Raw genomic sequence first — 17,692 nt, 5'->3', positions numbered from 1 at the left:
CTTAAAATACTGCATTTCTTAAAAATACTGCTACTCCTTTCAACTCTCCACAAGGACTAAACGTGCTGTCGTGTCTGCATGAGACTGGCACTCCATGTCATCCTGGGCAGCCACTGACACAGGCCCTCCCCTAAGCCACCTCAGGACTAGAGGCAGAGAAGCTGGGGCTCTTCTGGGGTTGTTTCAGCTCTGCCTAAAGATGTCTGAGACATGAAAATGCCTGCTCCATTAAAAGGACATCAGAATTGCAACAGTCCTTCCTTACTCAACAAGAGAAATGACGGATGCTTATAGCACCAGAATTCCAGGGCTGTTGTTCATCCATGAGTTCTTGTGGATGCAGTGGCTGTTAGCCTTGCCTACAGCTTTCATTCTCAGGTTCTTGCCCCAGTGAGTTTTACATTTCATGCCACACCGTGCTCCCAGGGACTGCCCATTCAGCAGATTCTCTGTCAAGCACTTGAAGGGCAAAATACATCACACTTATTACCAACCTAAAGAAGCGAACAGGATCCTGGTGCTGGTTTATCATGAGTTTTCTAACCTACGGGAAGGAACCATCTCCTGTTTGAATTTAGTTCTTGTAAATAAAATCATCAGGTTTGTTTGCTTTTGGTCCAGTCTACACTCAAGTCATTGTGAGACCCAATCTCTTGCCCAACAGCAAATCAAGGACAAAAAATCCTCATGTTCATTTAGCTTCCCAGTAGAAGTGTATTTATTCACCTGTCTAAGAGTAGATTTCACAACTATGCATCATAATGAAGAAATCCATAGACACCCATTGGACAAAAGGAATGTTACAAAGAGCAGTGAGAGAAGAACCACTTTCTTACCTGTCTGCAGCAAGCCAGCCCCACTGTCTTTGACTCCAAAGTGCTGCTGGATGTCTAGTAACACACCTACAAGGAAAAGGGAGAACATACTCAGTGCCTTAGCCCCTGAAAAGCATTCAACTCAAACCTTTTGTCACGCATCAGCAAAGCTTCAAATACTACTTTTAACACATAACTTCTAAAGGCTGTACTTTTTTTTCCCTATACATGCACACTTAATAATTTTGATCTGCTACAATAAAAGCAGAGGTAGGCAGACGCAACATCACACAATAAGCCTGAGAGTGAAATCCTCATGAATGGAAACTGGTCTTTCCTTTCCACTTAAATAAGATCAGGCTTTTCTTTCTGTGTGGCTTTTTTTTTTTTTTTTTTTTTTTCATAATCCAGACCTCTTACTTCTGTTATTTCACAAAATACAGGGAAACTGATTCTGCACCTAAGGTGCTTCAAATGGTTTGACAAGACATACAGATTGAATCCAAGACAAGTTTTAACAAATCTCTGCTGGGAGGAGATATGACAGATTGATAGGAATGATGAAAGGTTTCATATTTAACTAGTTCTGGGGAGTTTCTACTTTCAAAGCAAATATAAAAAATATATTTAAAATACCGTAGTAAAGATGGGTAAGTGACCAGATGCTCAGATTTAAAGCAACTACAAGCAGTACCAAACCAAATCTTGTCTTCCTTGAACCCCAATGTATTAATTGGCACAAGCAAAATTAACAGGTTTTGAAGTATTTACACATTCAAGTAGATTTAACATTTTTGTACCAAACATTTTCACACATGTAACATCAGGTATATGGGACAGTCATGTTTTTGTAACCAACACACCAATATAAAAACCCACAGCAGAGCTTTAATAACTCATTTGGGGGCCCACAGGTTTGCCAAACTCTACATGGTCCAGTGGTCTCAGATGCAAATCCATAGGCCTGAATATTTATCAGTGGTCTAAATAACCAGCATCTGACTGCCTGGGTCTGGAATTGAGGCTTGCACTCTTTAGATCTGGGACTTCCTTATTTTGACCACTATCTTCCCCAAACCTGAGGATATGTGAGTTTCTTTTCTAAAAACAAGAAAATCATTCTCTAACTACACTGAACATCCACAGAAGTTCACCTCAAGCTCAAATTCTGATTCAAGGCTTTATCCAAAGTTATTCTTCTCATCTCTGCAGGTTACAGAAATCAGCTGAGCACCAACCTGAATCACTCACCATAAATTCCTAGCTTTTGGGACTGCCAAGATCACACTAAATGACAAACACAGACAGAAAAAATACTCAGAGATAACTATTCCCAGAAGACATCTGGGACAATGCCAAGGGAACAGTCATAAATTAAAAATACTAATGGAAAAGAAGAAGATGGAGAGAAGCAAAGAAAAAGCAAGAAAGCTAATTTGAGCTGTTCTGTACTATTTGTACATCACTATTTACTCAGAACAGCATTCAGGTGGGCTGTAGGCCTCAATATCTGCCCAGAAACATTAGTTCAACCTCCTGCAACACCTCCCACTTCCCTATTCTCTCATCAGGCTGTTTAGCCCCAAACAAGAAGGCTGAGGGCGGGGAAGGGTGTGAACCTAATTAATGTATGTCATTACTGATAAAAGTGGGTCGATGCAGAGCCAGGATCTTCACACTGGTGCCCAGTTAAAGAGGCAAAGGGCAACAGCTGAAATCTGGGAAATTCCGTTTAAACATAAGGAAATGAATTTTTACTGTCAGGGAGGTCAAGCTTGGAGGTTCCGAGAGGTTGTGGGTTCCCCATCCTTGGAGATATTCAAAACCCAACAGGACACACTCCTGTGCAACCTGCTCCAGCTGACCCTGCTTTTAGCAGAGGGCTTGGATTAGATGATCTCCAGAGGTCACTTCTGACCTCAATTATTCTGTGATTCAATACTTTTCTGAAGTATTAAGTACCTGATTACATCCATCCTGACACAGTGTTCCCCTGGCCTTTCTTTTCCTTTGGAACATTGCTGTCTACTACAATTTCAATAGGAATTTCTTTGCTTTCTCTTGGATGACAGATTTAACTCCATTTCCAAAGCACCCTGGCACTTCTTGACTGTGGTTCCCTTGTTTGCTCCCTTAACAACTGAGATACCATTATCCAGGCAGCAACTGATGAGCAAAAATAAATTTGCATCTGTCTAGCAAACCCCTCAGTGGTGTAGCTGACTTACCTGCTCCCTTGGTGTTCCATCCTTCCACAAAAAAAAAATCCTGCCATCCATGCCACCCAACTTCCCATGCTGCCTAACTTAGAAACCTGACTGAGCTTAACCAGCTCTGAGCACTTTGGGCTCCAGGACTGCTTGGTCCCAGATTGCCCACATCAGGCAAAGCTCAACAAGTCAAAACAACTCCTGGGCACTATAACCCCAATTTTAGGGATAATTAACTCATCAACATCCTCAACAACAATGTGGAAGAAGGGAGGAAATACCAAGTACAATATTTTCTCATGCTCTCCTATCATCACACAGTCGTGCTGCACAGAAATGAAATATCCTATTCATTGCTTACAGCAGGGGGTTGGACTAGATAGAATATATTTCACAAGGGAATACACTCACATGTCAAGAGTTCCATCCAGCACCCTGAAAGGTGGCTCTCATACCTTCAGCAACATCATCCAGCCATGACAGAATGCCAAAGAAGCACAATTAACTTCTAAAAGTTATGAGAAGCAGGAGCCTGGGATGTGATGGAAAACAAACCTATGGATTTGCATCAGAAACCAAAGCAGAAAGTAGAGGGGAATCTAATGGTGCATACACAAAAAAAAAAAAAAAAAAAAAAAAAAAAAAAAAAAGCAGAGGAGAGTTTCCAGTTTGTGACAAGTTATTTGTCCAGTGACAGTGGTTTCACCGCTCTCCAGACCATAATGAGTTTTACAAGCTCGAACTCCTGTAGCCAAAAATGAAATACATTTTGGACACAGACGTGCAGACACATGGATTAATCCTACAACTTTATCCTGGTGGTGGAGAGGAAAGTGGCTTCTATTGAGAGTCAATACTAACAGGACAACGCAGAACCACAATTTTCAGTCCTGTGTGACCTTGGAAGAAGGTCTCAGATGATTAAGAGAGATCTGCATGTCTAAATGGCATGGATTTCCTACTCCCAAGTTATTTTATATTCTCTTTGGACTACAGGTGTTTTGATTTGGGTTTGGAACATTAAATTAGAGGCAACAGCAGGCATGATGCAACACACCTATGAAGTGATAGTAGTTCTCTGCTGTGGGAGTTTTCCTGCTCAGCCACTCACCTGAGAAGATACTCCTCCCTCTCTTAAATTCACTCAGCTCTGTTTCTACCTCACTGTGGCAATGACTCACCCCAGAATTTAATAAGATTTAGGGATACAATTAAGCAATGATAGACCAGGGGAGAATACAGGACAATGATAGAGATTTTGACTTTCCCTTCTGCTTCTAGATGATGGGAAGGCAGAGAGCTGGAGCCAGGCTCCAGGCAATGACCACATTGCTTGCAGTGCTGTGTCTCACACCACCTGATGCAATCCAAGAGGTGAAGCCACCACACGTGGCTGGCAAGGTCTTTCTTGGATTAAAGCTCATACCTATGACCCAGGAAGATCTCAAAATAGCCAAGAGCATCCAGCAGGCACCAGTCTTCCTGAGAACCTCTCTGGAGAGCTGCTGGCCATTTGGGATGGCTGTATGATTACATGGTGCCTTGTGTTCTCCCACCTATTATTTCTTAAGCACATTTCTGTATTTTCAGGGCTGAGCAAACACACAGGAAACGTGGTGCCAATCTCCCAAAGCATCTCAGCAGCTGAACAGACGCTGTTAATGCTGATGTAGATTTGGAACTCAGTGAGATGAAACACAGGCAGCACCCAGCCAGGAGTGCTGATCAAGATGGGCACAGGGACAAGACTTCCTGGGAACCCAGAGAGCAAAGACTGGTTACTGCAGCCGTCTCCAGGGAACTTTTACCAGGCCTAATGTCTAAGAACCTGACAGACACTAAGGCAGCTATCAGGCTTTTGTGGGCACTGGGCATGAAGTAGACTTTGAGGAGCAGTTTGGAGGATAAAAGGTCATGGAGTGTTACAGATAGGGAGGGATGTGCCTGACCTCATCCACTCACAGGGTCAGAGGGTTTCTAGGGTACTGCTGATATTTTTACTGATCATTTCACAAACAGTGATTGTAAAAGACCTGATTTTGAGGCTTTTGGAATGCAAATCCACATTTAATGGCCCAGGTTATCTCTGGTTTAGGGGAAATACTTTGGGAAAGCTGAATTTTCCTGGAAGCGTGTGGTTCACACTTCAAACAGGGAGGTAGGTGGTCCTGATGAGGTATGAGGCAAGCTGCTTGCCTAGATAGGTTTTGTGTCCCTGAACAAATCAAAAGCTACAGGATTCTATGTGGGCTCTTCACCAAATACTGCTGCCTGTATACATTGCCATAAGAAGAAAGAGTCCATTAGCTAAACCACAGTAAAATGACAATTTCAAAGCAAAAACACATTAGAGCTCCCCTGGGACAGCCCCATTTTCCAGTCACCAAAACAAAATATCATTATTTGCTTTCAAACTGCTTCCAAGGCAGGTGCAAAATGTAGAGTTGGCCTGTGCACAGGGTGCAGAGCTTTAGAAGTAAAGGCACAGGTTTGCAGCTCACATTTTTTAAATACTGTGTGTGTGCTGCAACACCACTGGCCAATGTAACTACTTACTTAAGAAAGCATGTTCATTTTTAAAGACATTTTTTACTGGGGAAAAGGATAGTGCTTGAAAGGAACCAGCACATGGTTTTCCAAAGGATACAGAATGTGTGTCCCTAGCATCCTCCCTCCTGCCCCACTGCAGGTCTGGACCTCTCTTTATGGAACCCAGTGCAGACTCTGTACTGACAATACTATTTCTTCTATTACCTCTTACTACCTGCCTCTCTAATGAAGGCATTTTCTTCCCACACTGTGATCCCTGGAACTTCCAGGACCAGAGAGGTAACTAAGCAGGGATAGCCAAGCCCTGGCCCTCCATCCATTAAAGACACAAACCACCTTCCTCCCATCAGGCTCCTCCTCATGCCTGCAGCCATATTCAACCTCCTTCAAATAAAGCACTAAGGAGGCAGAGGAGTGGTGCAACACACCTGTCTCTTCAGAGACATGTGAGAAGATTAGGTGGAGAGAAGTTGATTCTGAAGTCTCTGTGATTGTATCTTCACTGCAACCCCAAGGTGCAGCAGCAGTTCACACACAGATCCCTGAGCTTCAAACAAGCTGCTTCAGCTCAGCCACCCACCAGCTATTAAACACCAGCGGCACAGTTTGAGTCCTATTTAAATATTCAGCTGCAGAAAACCACCGTGGTAGCCCTACTGATATTTGTACCTCAAGATAAATTCCCACTGCTGCCAGAACTAGCAAGTCTAGAATATAAATGTAGTACTACCTTCTTTGGATTGCCATGAAAGCATTCCCTGCCTGCTCTGCAAGTACTGATAAATGCCTAGTGACATCTGGCTTGAAAACATTGACAGGAGCTTCCTTAGGACATAAACACCAACTTTTCTTCTGCAAAACTAGTTTCCACTGTTGCATGACATGACAATACACACTGCTGAAACAGTCTGGTTTTGAAATAATGCTGCAGGATTGAAAAGGAACAAACAAAACAAACCCAGCAATTAGACAAATCAAAACAAGGGTTTCCTAAGATCTGTTCAACTGGAATGCATGAAACTTGTGACCTAGAAAGCACTGAAAAGCAACTGCCAACACCCACAGCAGCATCCTTAGCAAGGGGTTTCCCTGAGTAATAAAGTGCTGGGAAGAGACAATCACAGCAGCTTGAGCTGAAGATCAGAGTGAGCCAGGATCCTGATGTCATTCACAGGACATGAAACAGCTGCTTCAAAATCACAGAATAGAATCAGAGAATATCCTGAGCTGGAAGGAACCCACAGGGATCATCAGTCCAGCTCCTGGCTCTGCACAGACACCCCCACCCTGTGCCTGAGAGCACTGTCCATACTCTCCTGGAGCTCTGGCAGCCTCGGGGCTGTGCCCATTCCCTGGCAAGCCTGGGCAGTGCCAGCGCCTCTGGGGGAAGAACCTTTCCCTGATATCCAGCATAAACCTCCCCTGACAAAATTCCAGCCATTTCCTAATAAAACCCCAGAGAAGTGTGAGAGTTCACAGCCTTCACAGGCACTCAGAGCCTCCCACTACCTGCAGTAGGTAGAGGCTTGTCTCAGATTGTTTTGTTGGACTGTCAGGACACAGCAGAGGAATTACTGTTCACTCCAAGCAACATTTGCAGTGGGTTTTTGGAAGGACAGGTGCTGTAAGCTCTGCAAAGCACACACTACTGCTTGGGAAATGAAATAGAAATGTCTATCTGAGGTGACATTCCTATTCTGGATCAAAACCAATGTTATCCTTGGAGACTCACACCACCTGTCACACCCACCTTTTCCACTCAGGGTTTTTGTCCTTATTATAGTATCAGTAGGGAAGTATCTGAACTATTCATTTATTCATTCATTCATTCCCAAAGGCTACTACTGGCTTACCTGCATAGCATGTAACAAGTAATTAAGCATCAGGAAAAAAAAAAAATAGAAGGAATGTGATTAATCAAGAACATGGAGAAGAAGTATATTAAAAAAGCAACTTCGTGCTCTGGCAGCAATAAATGATGGTTACTCTAACAGCTCAAACTCTACTGTAATGTGGTATGCAAAGTCTGAGCACAAAATTGCCTGGAAGACTGGGAGGAGATAAAAAAAGTTCATCAGGTGTAGAATCGATTAGCACAAGGCATAATTAACACAGGGTCAGGGTGTCTAGGGAAGGCAGCACAGGACAGCCAGTCTTGTTGGGATTAAAAAAAAAAAACAAAACAAAAACAAAACAAATAGGAGTTTGAATGCAACCATGGCTGTCAAATGCTGGGTGTCTCATTGGTAAATCCACACCCTAATCAAATCCTTCATCTCCTTAATTACAGTGTATGTCTGTTCCCAGGACTATGGGTAGGAAAGATGTCCTTGTCAAATAGAGAACATGGGATACTTGGCCAGGATGAAACAAAGACCTTAAATAAATTCCAAAACATGGAACATTTTCCATTTATGACCCATTGCAACAAAAGCTCTCAGCAGTAAGAATTAACAATGACATGGACCAAGTCTGAGGAGAAGCTCACAGTGTCACTTCACTGCCCTCTCCACCTGGGGCACAGCTCCCTACGAGGAGATCCCTAATTTCACCCCTACCTCATCTCACTTGCAGACTCCTGCTTAGCCTATATAATCATCCTGGCAGCTCCCACAAGCCAAGGGAAGACTTCAATTAGAGATAAGTGACAGGATTTGGCTCAAAGGACAGACTAAAATGAATTGACACCTAGACCTGAACTTAAAACCAAACTTATTCATTGAGACTTGGAACAGTTCCTTTATGTGGAATGGAAAAAATCAGAACCTCTTACAAATCTGAAAAACCAAAGAAACTGAAGTAGTAACTGAGGTTTATATTAGTAATCTGAAAGGACAGGAACCATTAATAGCTTTCAGACAATGCTTTCTCCCACACCCAGCATCTCTAGCTCAGGACTCAGTTTAGATCCAATTTCTGGGTTTTTTTATCTAATGCAAACACAGAATGAAACACAATCTTTACCAGAGGGGGAAAAAAAACCTACTCTTGGGACATTTTAGATCTAAGCAGCAGCCTCACCAGATTTTCACATCAAAGAGTAGAGCCTCAAAAAATAATGTTATTATTTCAATTATTCAAATATCAGAAAATTCAGATACTCCCCCAATTCACATTCTCCTCATGGACTCTGTAGCAGAAAAAAACTGGGCCTGCCATCAGAAGCTCTACTTGTCTTCTGCCTTTCTAATCTTTAGACAAGACTAACAAGTTGAGCTAATTCATGCAGTGAAACATATCTCCGAGACTTTGTATATGAACTAATTAAAATAAATAAAATCAGTATGGATAATCATAGAGCAAATCAAATGCATATGAATTCAGTCAGTGACTCACTGCTCCCTTGTCTTCCTTGTTGGAAAACTTGGCTTATCACCATACCAGGGTGACAATGAGTCAGGAAACTGGCATGAGCCACAAATTGCAAGAAAATTAAATTAAGTATCTACAAAATCTCTTTTTGGAGAGATTTTGAAGAGTTTTGCTGTCTTTGTATGGATGTGGTTATAGACTTCACAGTTTTAGCCCCATGGTTTTCTGACTAGATAAAATCAAGAAAGGAAAGAGGCATTTATGAGTTCCAGAGACAATACATGATGATTTGACTCTTGTTCTCAAAATCAGTTTGATGCCTTTACTTTTATAAAAGTAAATATTTTAACCAAATACATTCAAAGCATATTACCATAGTCTACTGAATGCTTGATACTACCTTATCAGGTAAATAGGTGGGTATTAATCACTTGGAACCAGTCAAAGCACATGCAAATATTTTAACAGCACTAAACTGAGAACTAATAGTGTGCATGGCATGAGGTTAACAGTTCTAAACCCAAGTCTATGCAAGCACAACCGCTTTGCTGCCACCTCACTCACACAGACAATGAGAACTTGCTCTGTTACACCTTCTGACACACCATCTGTTGGATTTGAGTTTTCAGGTAGGCTGGGAACACAGATCCCACCAAAAAGCCTGGGCTGTTATGTGCACTTCTATGTACAAGCAGATATGTCTCTGGAGCTCATTGATTTTATTTGACAATAATGAATTAAATTCAAACTGTTAAACTTAAAAAATCAGAGAGACAAAAAAATGTAAATGTCAAGGTTGTGAAGGTGAAAGGAAGAAAGCCTCGATGTTCTCTAGTTCCACACTCTAGCACTTTTTGCCCACTTCCTTTTCTCCTACAGCTATGCACATTTCTGTGACACAGGAGACTGAATGAACAACTGGGGTAATTAGTGACTGATGATTTACAGCAGATGACAGCTAATTTCTCCAGTTAAGAAGATTTCTATCAAATCTGTAGAAATGTGCACTCAGATTGGACATACTTCCAAGTGACTGCATCTCATCTCTCATTTGCATTTTGCTTCTGCTTGGCAGTGCCTCGCAGCTATTTCAGAACATCACAAGCTGCCCATGGCACATTGATATATTGTATGTAATTGTAAGGAGATTCCTATTCTTTTTTACCATGAAGAATGTTTTATAAAATGCAAGGGAGATGCCAGATGCAGAGGTACCTTGTACAGAGTGATCTGCAGAAGAGCAGCAGCCAGGAGCAAAGCAGCCCATCAGGGAATGTCAGGCACATTCCAGGCAGGTTTCTGCAGTACATGACTGTCAGATTTCTCAGTCAAAGAATGAAACATCCACTGTCATGGTCCTGGGCTAACAAAGAGCTCTTGTCATCAACTTCATGCCAGTACAGGGGTGTAAGAGCACATCTTCAGTGCTCCTGCACACTGATTTTGCACAAGTGACTGTGCAATGTTAATGTCCACTACACAAATCTCCCTCTGTGACCTAGATCTGGACAGGCTCATGAGGCTTTAAGTGCACAAGCAGGAAAAGCTGGAAGTGTCCATAGCATCTCGTCCACAGAGTAAAACCCGGATAAAACTGTGATACAAACTTGGTGCTGCCACCCTCTTTTAAGACAACAAGAAGTCTATAAAAGAACTCAAAGCCCCACTATTTCAAGTAGCTACCTAAACCTTGTTAAAAAAAAATTCCAGATGAAGAAGCTTTTGGACTCAGCTAAAAATACTTACCCTAACTTTAATAATCCCAGAATAGCCTTTACTCTTGGACACACACTTTAAACACCCCTGAGACTCTGCTGCTGAACAGGGCAGGTCGGTCCATGAACCTGTTATCCTGCATAAAGAATCATGGAATGGTTTAGGTTGGAATGGATGTTAAAGCTCTCGTTCTTCCAATTTCCTGCCATGGCCAGGGACACCTTCCACAAGACCAGGCTGCTCCAAGCCCTGTCCAAGCTGGCCTTGAACACTTGCAGGGATGGGGCAGCCACAGCAGCTCTGGGCACCCTGTGCCAGGGTCTCAGCACCCTCACAGCCAAGAATTCCTTCTCAATATCCCATCTAACCTGCCCTCTGGCAGTAAGACGCCGTTTCCCCTTGTTCTGTCACTCCAGGCCCTTATCCAAAGTCCTTCTTCAGCTCTCTTGGAGCCCCTTTAGGCACTGGAAGGGGCACTAAGGTCTCCCCTGAGCCTGCTCTTCTTCCGGCTGAGCAAGCCCAACTCTCTCAGCCTGTGCTCATAAGAGGGAGGACAAGAAGGGAGAGTACAGCTGCTCCAAGGCCACTGTAACACAATGCTTCCTTTCATCCACCTCTTTTCTCTGTTCTCTCTAGAGCACCATCATTAGGACATTTGGGGTCCCCTCATCCACCCTGATCTGGAGGGCACTGTGACCCCTACACCAGCTTCTCATATCCAACACACATTCCCTTCCTCCTATTCCTTCTCTCCATCCTGGTATTCAGTTGGGGAACTCTCCCATCACAAGTGCACTGATCTGCAAGAATCCTACAATCTGCATGATGTAAATAAATCAAAAGGTTCTGTTTTATCCTCACATGCTCTGGGGGAGATGTTTTTCCTACAGATGAGGCTGAATGGGGGCACATTCCTACACCCTGCCCATGTTTGGTTCCTGGAACCACCTTGAGCATTCTGTCACAGGTGTTTAAAGCAGCCACTGCAGAGCTCTAAGCATGGGCATATTTTAATTTATGTATGAGTGGAAATGCCCTCCTGTCACTGCCCATTCCAACATCTCCCTCAGATTAAAACACCTTTCCCTGAGCACAAAGCAATGTGACACTCCTGACATGCATATATCTCCCACAGAAACACACTGAGTGTTTCTATTTCATTCTGGGTCCTGGTCAAGCTGTGTCAGGTCACAACTGAGTATGGTGCCCAACTGTCCATTAGTTATTCTAAGCAAAATGTCTTTAAATTCATTTACGGCAAAGCAAGTGGCTTTGTACAGGTAATTAGTAAGAGCACACAGGTATTCATTCCAAGATCTGTGTAGGGCACAAAAGCTTGTTTAGGAACCCACAGCTTACCCACAGCACTATTAGAGAAAAGAAACCAGCTTTGGAGTTATCACAGGAAATATTTAAATGCATTGGTCTAACTTCCTAAAATGATCTATTAAAGAATTTACTGTGTTCTACAATAGGTCCATAGCTGATATAGCAAAAATCTGTGCATAAAACCTTATACCTGTTTGAGAGTGTGTACTCAGATGAGAACAAGGGGCACTAAAATAAGCATGACAGCGAGGGCTTCTCCAGAACTGCAAGGAGTCAGTGGTGTGGGCATGTGGCTACAGCGAGACCAGGAAGTGCTCATATCATGAAAAGGGCTTGTCCTGGTTTTTGTTTGGTTTTGGTTTTTGTTTTGGTTTTTTGTTTGTTTGTTTTTTAATAGAGTGTTTTATTCAGTGTAAGTTGCAGTGGTTTCTGGAACTAAAACACCCTTCACAGCAAGGTTTTGGATTTTGCCAAGCTGCACTGCCACAGGACCTCCATGAGAAGGGCTGTGGTACAGGACAGTGATGCACACTCCTAGGTGACAGAGCAAAACCTAAATTCAGCCCTGAATTAGGAGACAGGGCTGCTATGTTCTCAATCCTGACACTACATCACTATTTAACCTTGGGCATGTTACTTGATCATGCAGAATTTCAGAGTCTGCATTAGCCTAATGAAGATAATAACAATAATCATGTGTGTCACAGATACAGTTGGGTTTGGTTATTATGTTCCCATGAAGTGCTTGGAAGAGCCCCAGATGAAAGGGAAATTAGGAGAAGGAAGATTAATTATAAGATGTGCATCCCAAATAAAAACCAGACAGGAACATTGTTGTTGCTGTTATTAGTGGAGAGTCTGTCTTATTTAGGCCAGCTTTTATTTCTCTGTTCATAAAGCAGACCCATTTTAATCACTTTCCATGTTCAAATTTTATTTGTAGATGGTGAGTAGGTGATAAAGGCTGCTGAGCCTTTGATTGAAGGTCTGATTTCATAGTAACCATTCTCTGTGATATGACAGGCCTGCCTGTGTTTTTACTGTTGTGAGGCAAAACAAGGAACCAAAAGTTTATTGCCGCTCTGAAGGAAAGACCAGGATTGAAGAAAAGGAAACATTTCCTGTAGCTAAACACACTATAGTGAGCATAGTCATAGTGGGAATCATTACATCAAAATTATATTAACAAGCACTTGGGTATTTAACAAGAACTTGTGCAAATGGGAACATCTTTTCTACAGTGATTTTGTCTCAGGAAGTACCAAGTATCTCATTTAGGTTAGTATCTTTGCCTATTACAACATGGGAAAGGGAAACAGGGAAAGGCACAGGGATACATCCGAGCTCACATCTAACTGAGCAGCACAGCCCAGAAAGAGACCCCAGCACTTCCCAAGCCTTAGCCCGGGCTGCTCTCCCCTGGAGCTGCCTTCCTCCTCTGCCAGAGATCAACTCTTGCTCCTCCTGCAGCATGCTGAGAGCATCCCAGAGATCCCAGAATCACTGAGGATAGAAAAGATGCCCCAGATCATGGAATACAACCTGGGCCTGATTCCCACCTTGTCACCCAGCCCAGAGCACTGAGTGCCACTCCCAGTCATTCCTTGGACACCTTCAGGGATGGAGACTCCATCACGTCCCAGGGAAGCCCCTTCCAATGTCTGATCACCCATTCCATGGGGAAATTCCTCCTGATGTCCTACCTGAGTCTCCCCTGGTACAGCTTGAGGCCGTTCCCTCCCCTCCCATCCCTGTTCCCTGGGAGCAGAGCCCAACCTTCTCCCGGCTGTCCCCTCCTGTCAGGAGTTGTGGAGAGCCAGAAAGGCCCCCCTGAGCCTCCTTTTATCCAGACTGAGCCCCTTTCCAGCTCCCTCAGCCATTCCTCATATGACTGATTCTCCAGATCCTTTCCCATCTCCACCGCCCTTCTCTGGACACACTGCAGCCCCTCAGTGAATGCCAAACTTAAATTCAGCATCATCCAGTGACAAATACAGTTCCCACTCTAACTTCATTGTGATACCAAATTTCCTTAAATATCCCTTGCGGTATTCAGTAATGAATTGCTTAAAAATAGATGAGCACAGGAACCTGGGAAAAAATTAATAATCGCACATTCTTTCCAGGACACACACATTCCTTGCTTTCACCTTGCATAGAAAGTTTTCAGGTTTAAAACAAATAGGGTGGTATTGAACCCTTCATTTTTCAAGAATCAGATTTTTGAAAATTGCTGTCAGCAAGTCACCTACACCTTAATTTCTGGTAATTAACAAAGCAATAGAAGAAATAAAGTACATAGCCTCCACTTGTTTCAGGAGACACTGCAATACAGCTAAAGAAGGAGTTTCACCGCTTAACTATAAAGAGCAAAAGGCTCTGATTTGTTCAGCTTCTGCTCATGAAATGTGCATTAATTCCTTAATGACAGGTGCACCTTGGAGTCAGGACAGCTAATCACTAGATCAGGAGTTAACCACAGTACAGGGCTCAGAGAAGCCCACATCTTTTTCAAAGAAAGCCTTGGCAAGGTCCCACAAGCCAGTTCACAGCAAGTTTATAGCACAAGGTTAGTTCCTAAAAGTAGAACTAATGATCCTTGTTTTTCTATGGCTTTATGCTTGAGACAGCAATCTCCAAGCTTTTTCAGAGATAGTGGATATTTAAAATCTTTTGCCTTTGTGGTTTCTTTCACATCTCATAAACATTAAGCTCATCTTACAGGGACTCCCTCCTTTCCCTGGCTCCAAATGTCTGTGAAATCTCCAGCAGTATTGTATTGTGAAGTCTTCCTTCTAGTGTGGCCAAAATTGCCAATGGATTAAAACAGTTAGGGAGGAGGGGAATAATGAATAATCCAGAGAGAAACCAACTTACAAAATACTCTCTGTTTTAAAAAAACTGCTTTCATTGCAATTCATGTCTCCATTTATTTGAATTGCTGAAGTTCTTTAATTTTCAATTCCCCATTTTCTCCCATAGTGACTTTCCTGTTTCAGAAAAGCCATCTGCATTACCGGTCCAGAGTCAGCCACAGCAGCTCCTCTTCTCCATACAGAAGCAGTATTATTCACAGCATCTATAAACTTGGAAATGTGTGCATTATCCCTTGTCTCTTACAACTCTCTTCTGTTAATCAACACTGTTGGTCATTTAATAAGATAAACACCACATAACTTTGGTGGTGGTTGGTTTTTGGGGTAGTCCCTAACTTCCATTCCTTATCTCAGGATGTTATTTAAGAAGTAGAAAGCTGTTAAATCTTCAGAGATAATCAAGATTAGTCACAGATGCTGCACACAAGGGACTAACACTGAAATAAAGCAAACAGAATCTTTCCCTGCCTACCCACACCCTTCTTTTGCACAGAAACCCCTAAACAGCTCCTAAACAGCTGAAGAGAAGGGGTCAGGAAGAATATGTTTAGCCACCAAATGGAACACAAAAGGCAGAGCTTTGATGAAAAAGCCTGTTGGTGTCCTGTGAACTTCCTTTCTCACTGAGAAAAGAAAAAGAAAAGATCCATTTCAAAAGTAAAAAGTAACTCAGTCCTAAATCTGGACAGTCAGTAATCCACACACTGGTCCTGCATTTCAGTCACTGGTATTAAAGGCACTTATTTCAAGAAACATGTCAATCCTTTTGTTCATTTATTCTTGAGTTAGATATTAAGCAGAAAATGAAGCACCTGAGTTGTATGCCCTTTAGAATGCTGCATAATATATAAAAACAGCGCCAGTCTGAAGGAAAAGGGAAAGCCAGCCTCAGTGCTTTTTGGGTGTTGAAGGCAATGCACACTATAGCAAAATGTTTGTGTGGTCAGTTAATTTAGAGTAAATGAGGATTAAGGAAGTACTGCAAACTCTGAGCACTGAAATTGATATCATCAGATAAAGTGATTGTTGGATATAAGAAACTCTATGTCAAGCATTCTGCTGTGGGTCGTGCATGCTGGAGGTGGAGAGCAGGCTTAAGATCTCACCGAAGCGTGGCAGACTTTATCCTGCTCCTGCCACTGGCTGGAATCATGCCTGGCTCCAAGCCATCACCCTCCTGGTGATGAGGGGTTTGCTGGGCTGCAGAGCACCTGCTGACCACTGCTCACATCAGTCCCCCTGTGGTGAGGAGGTTGCCCTGGAGAGAGGCACAGAACACAGCGTGGTGCAGACACAGGTGCCACTGAACATGTTTGAGTAATGTGGGTGGCAGGTAAACCCAGGAGGACCTGACAAGGTGCACAGGTGAGCTGCCCCAGCACAACAAGCTGTTTTCAAACAGGCCAGAGCCACGCTAGCGAGGGCGCTTTCAAGTCAGTCCAAGAGTCTGCTGTGAGTGCCACCCAAAGCCAGCAGATCCCTGTGCAGGTCTGAACAGGCACCCAGGTGCCCCCAGGAGGGATGCACTCCACCAAGGGCGCTGCAGCATTCCTCACCAGCCTCCGCACTGCAATGGTTTTCAGCCGGGGCCCCAGAAGAAGTTTATTCCTTAAGCTCTTCCCTGCAAGGTATTGGGGATGATGGAAATGAAAACAAGACAAAATTAATCTTTTTATTAATTTATAAAGATGCAATTCATGACGCAGAGCCAGCTTGTATAAATAATGACATTGTTTAAATCTTATTTGTAATTATACTTAAAGCCAGAGACTTTCAAAGCTGCACTGAGAATAAGGCATCCAACTGTCTAATTTATTGTTATTTTAAGCAGGTACTGTATGCCTAAATTCCCTTGGCAGATTATATCTCAGGTTAAGTGTTTTGCTAGAGGTAATTTTCACATGTTCATGACAGCAGCAATGAGAGGAAGGAAATCAAACAAAAGAGAATTCCATCTGTGTCATCCAATTTCTTCCTCTCTCTGGCAAGCCTGGAAGTGCTTTGTGCATGACTGAGCAACTGCACATTCCCTCTGCTCCACCTGGTTTGGCAGGGAAGAGAAAGTGGAAGTGAGGAAGGACCAAATGCAAGTGGTTTGGGAAAGGAAACAAACCAATAGTCTTTATCTTCAATGCAATCTTAGAAAAATGAAAAATGAAAAACTGCTCTTTGTACAGTTTCTCATTCTATGAGGCACCTGTTCATTCATTACAGCAATGGTAATAAGGAACACAAATTCACAAGTAGATCACCTTGAAAGTCTTGTTCATGCTTCTTCAGACTCCTGCAATCCCCAACCACACACTTAAATGTAATAAGGATCAAAAATATGTATTGAAAACTAGAAGTTACCAAGGGGAAAATAATTTGTGCTAATGCATATAATAAACCTGAACAGCAATCTGCCTAAGAAATTAGTGTTATTAACACCTCTCTTGAAATACCCATGGCATGCTCAGAGGGCACCTGCTGATCCTCAAGGAAATTGATGCAATTTTGAGGACCTGTCATATAGCTGGTTGATCTGGAAAAGTTGGCCAGAGAACAAAAATGGTTGGAGAAGTGCCGACCATGTATCTACTGCTTTTAAATACTTATCACAGTGCTGCACTTGTTGCATGCAAAACCAGATGTAGCAAATACATGGAAAATTATCATCCTCCTAATATATATAACTGCTAGTAGCCAGAAGGATCACAGTCACCCATTTATTCAGAACAGAAGTTGGGCTGGGAAAGAGTTACCATCCACCTTTCCTCGAGACACTGTTTTAACCATGAGGAATTTCTACATGTAAGTATAATCAAATCCTAAAATCCCATATTTACTAGGACTGCAGAATATATATTATATATTCAGAAAAATTATACCCTAAATCATTTTA

General features: G+C 42.7%; 1 protein-coding gene across 6 annotated transcripts in view; it reads right to left on the bottom strand.

Annotated features, from left to right (window-relative positions):
- Nucleotides 1-17,692, bottom strand: part of LOC100223347 (sphingosine-1-phosphate transporter SPNS2) — a 133,696-nt gene that overhangs the window by 96,372 nt on the left and 19,632 nt on the right. For all 6 annotated transcript variants that reach the window (XM_072916856.1, XM_072916855.1, XM_072916854.1 and 3 more), the window contains exon 2: nucleotides 837-902. In XM_072916856.1, coding sequence (XP_072772957.1) covers nucleotides 837-902 — 66 coding nt within the window. The remainder of the gene's footprint in view (nucleotides 1-836; nucleotides 903-17,692) is intronic.

This window comes from Taeniopygia guttata, chromosome 19 (assembly GCF_048771995.1).
Source record: "Taeniopygia guttata chromosome 19, bTaeGut7.mat, whole genome shotgun sequence".
In the NCBI taxonomy this organism is placed as follows: domain Eukaryota; kingdom Metazoa; phylum Chordata; class Aves; order Passeriformes; family Estrildidae; genus Taeniopygia; species Taeniopygia guttata.
Note: the sequence above shows the minus strand (reverse complement) of the source record. Positions and strands in the feature narration are given on the sequence as shown.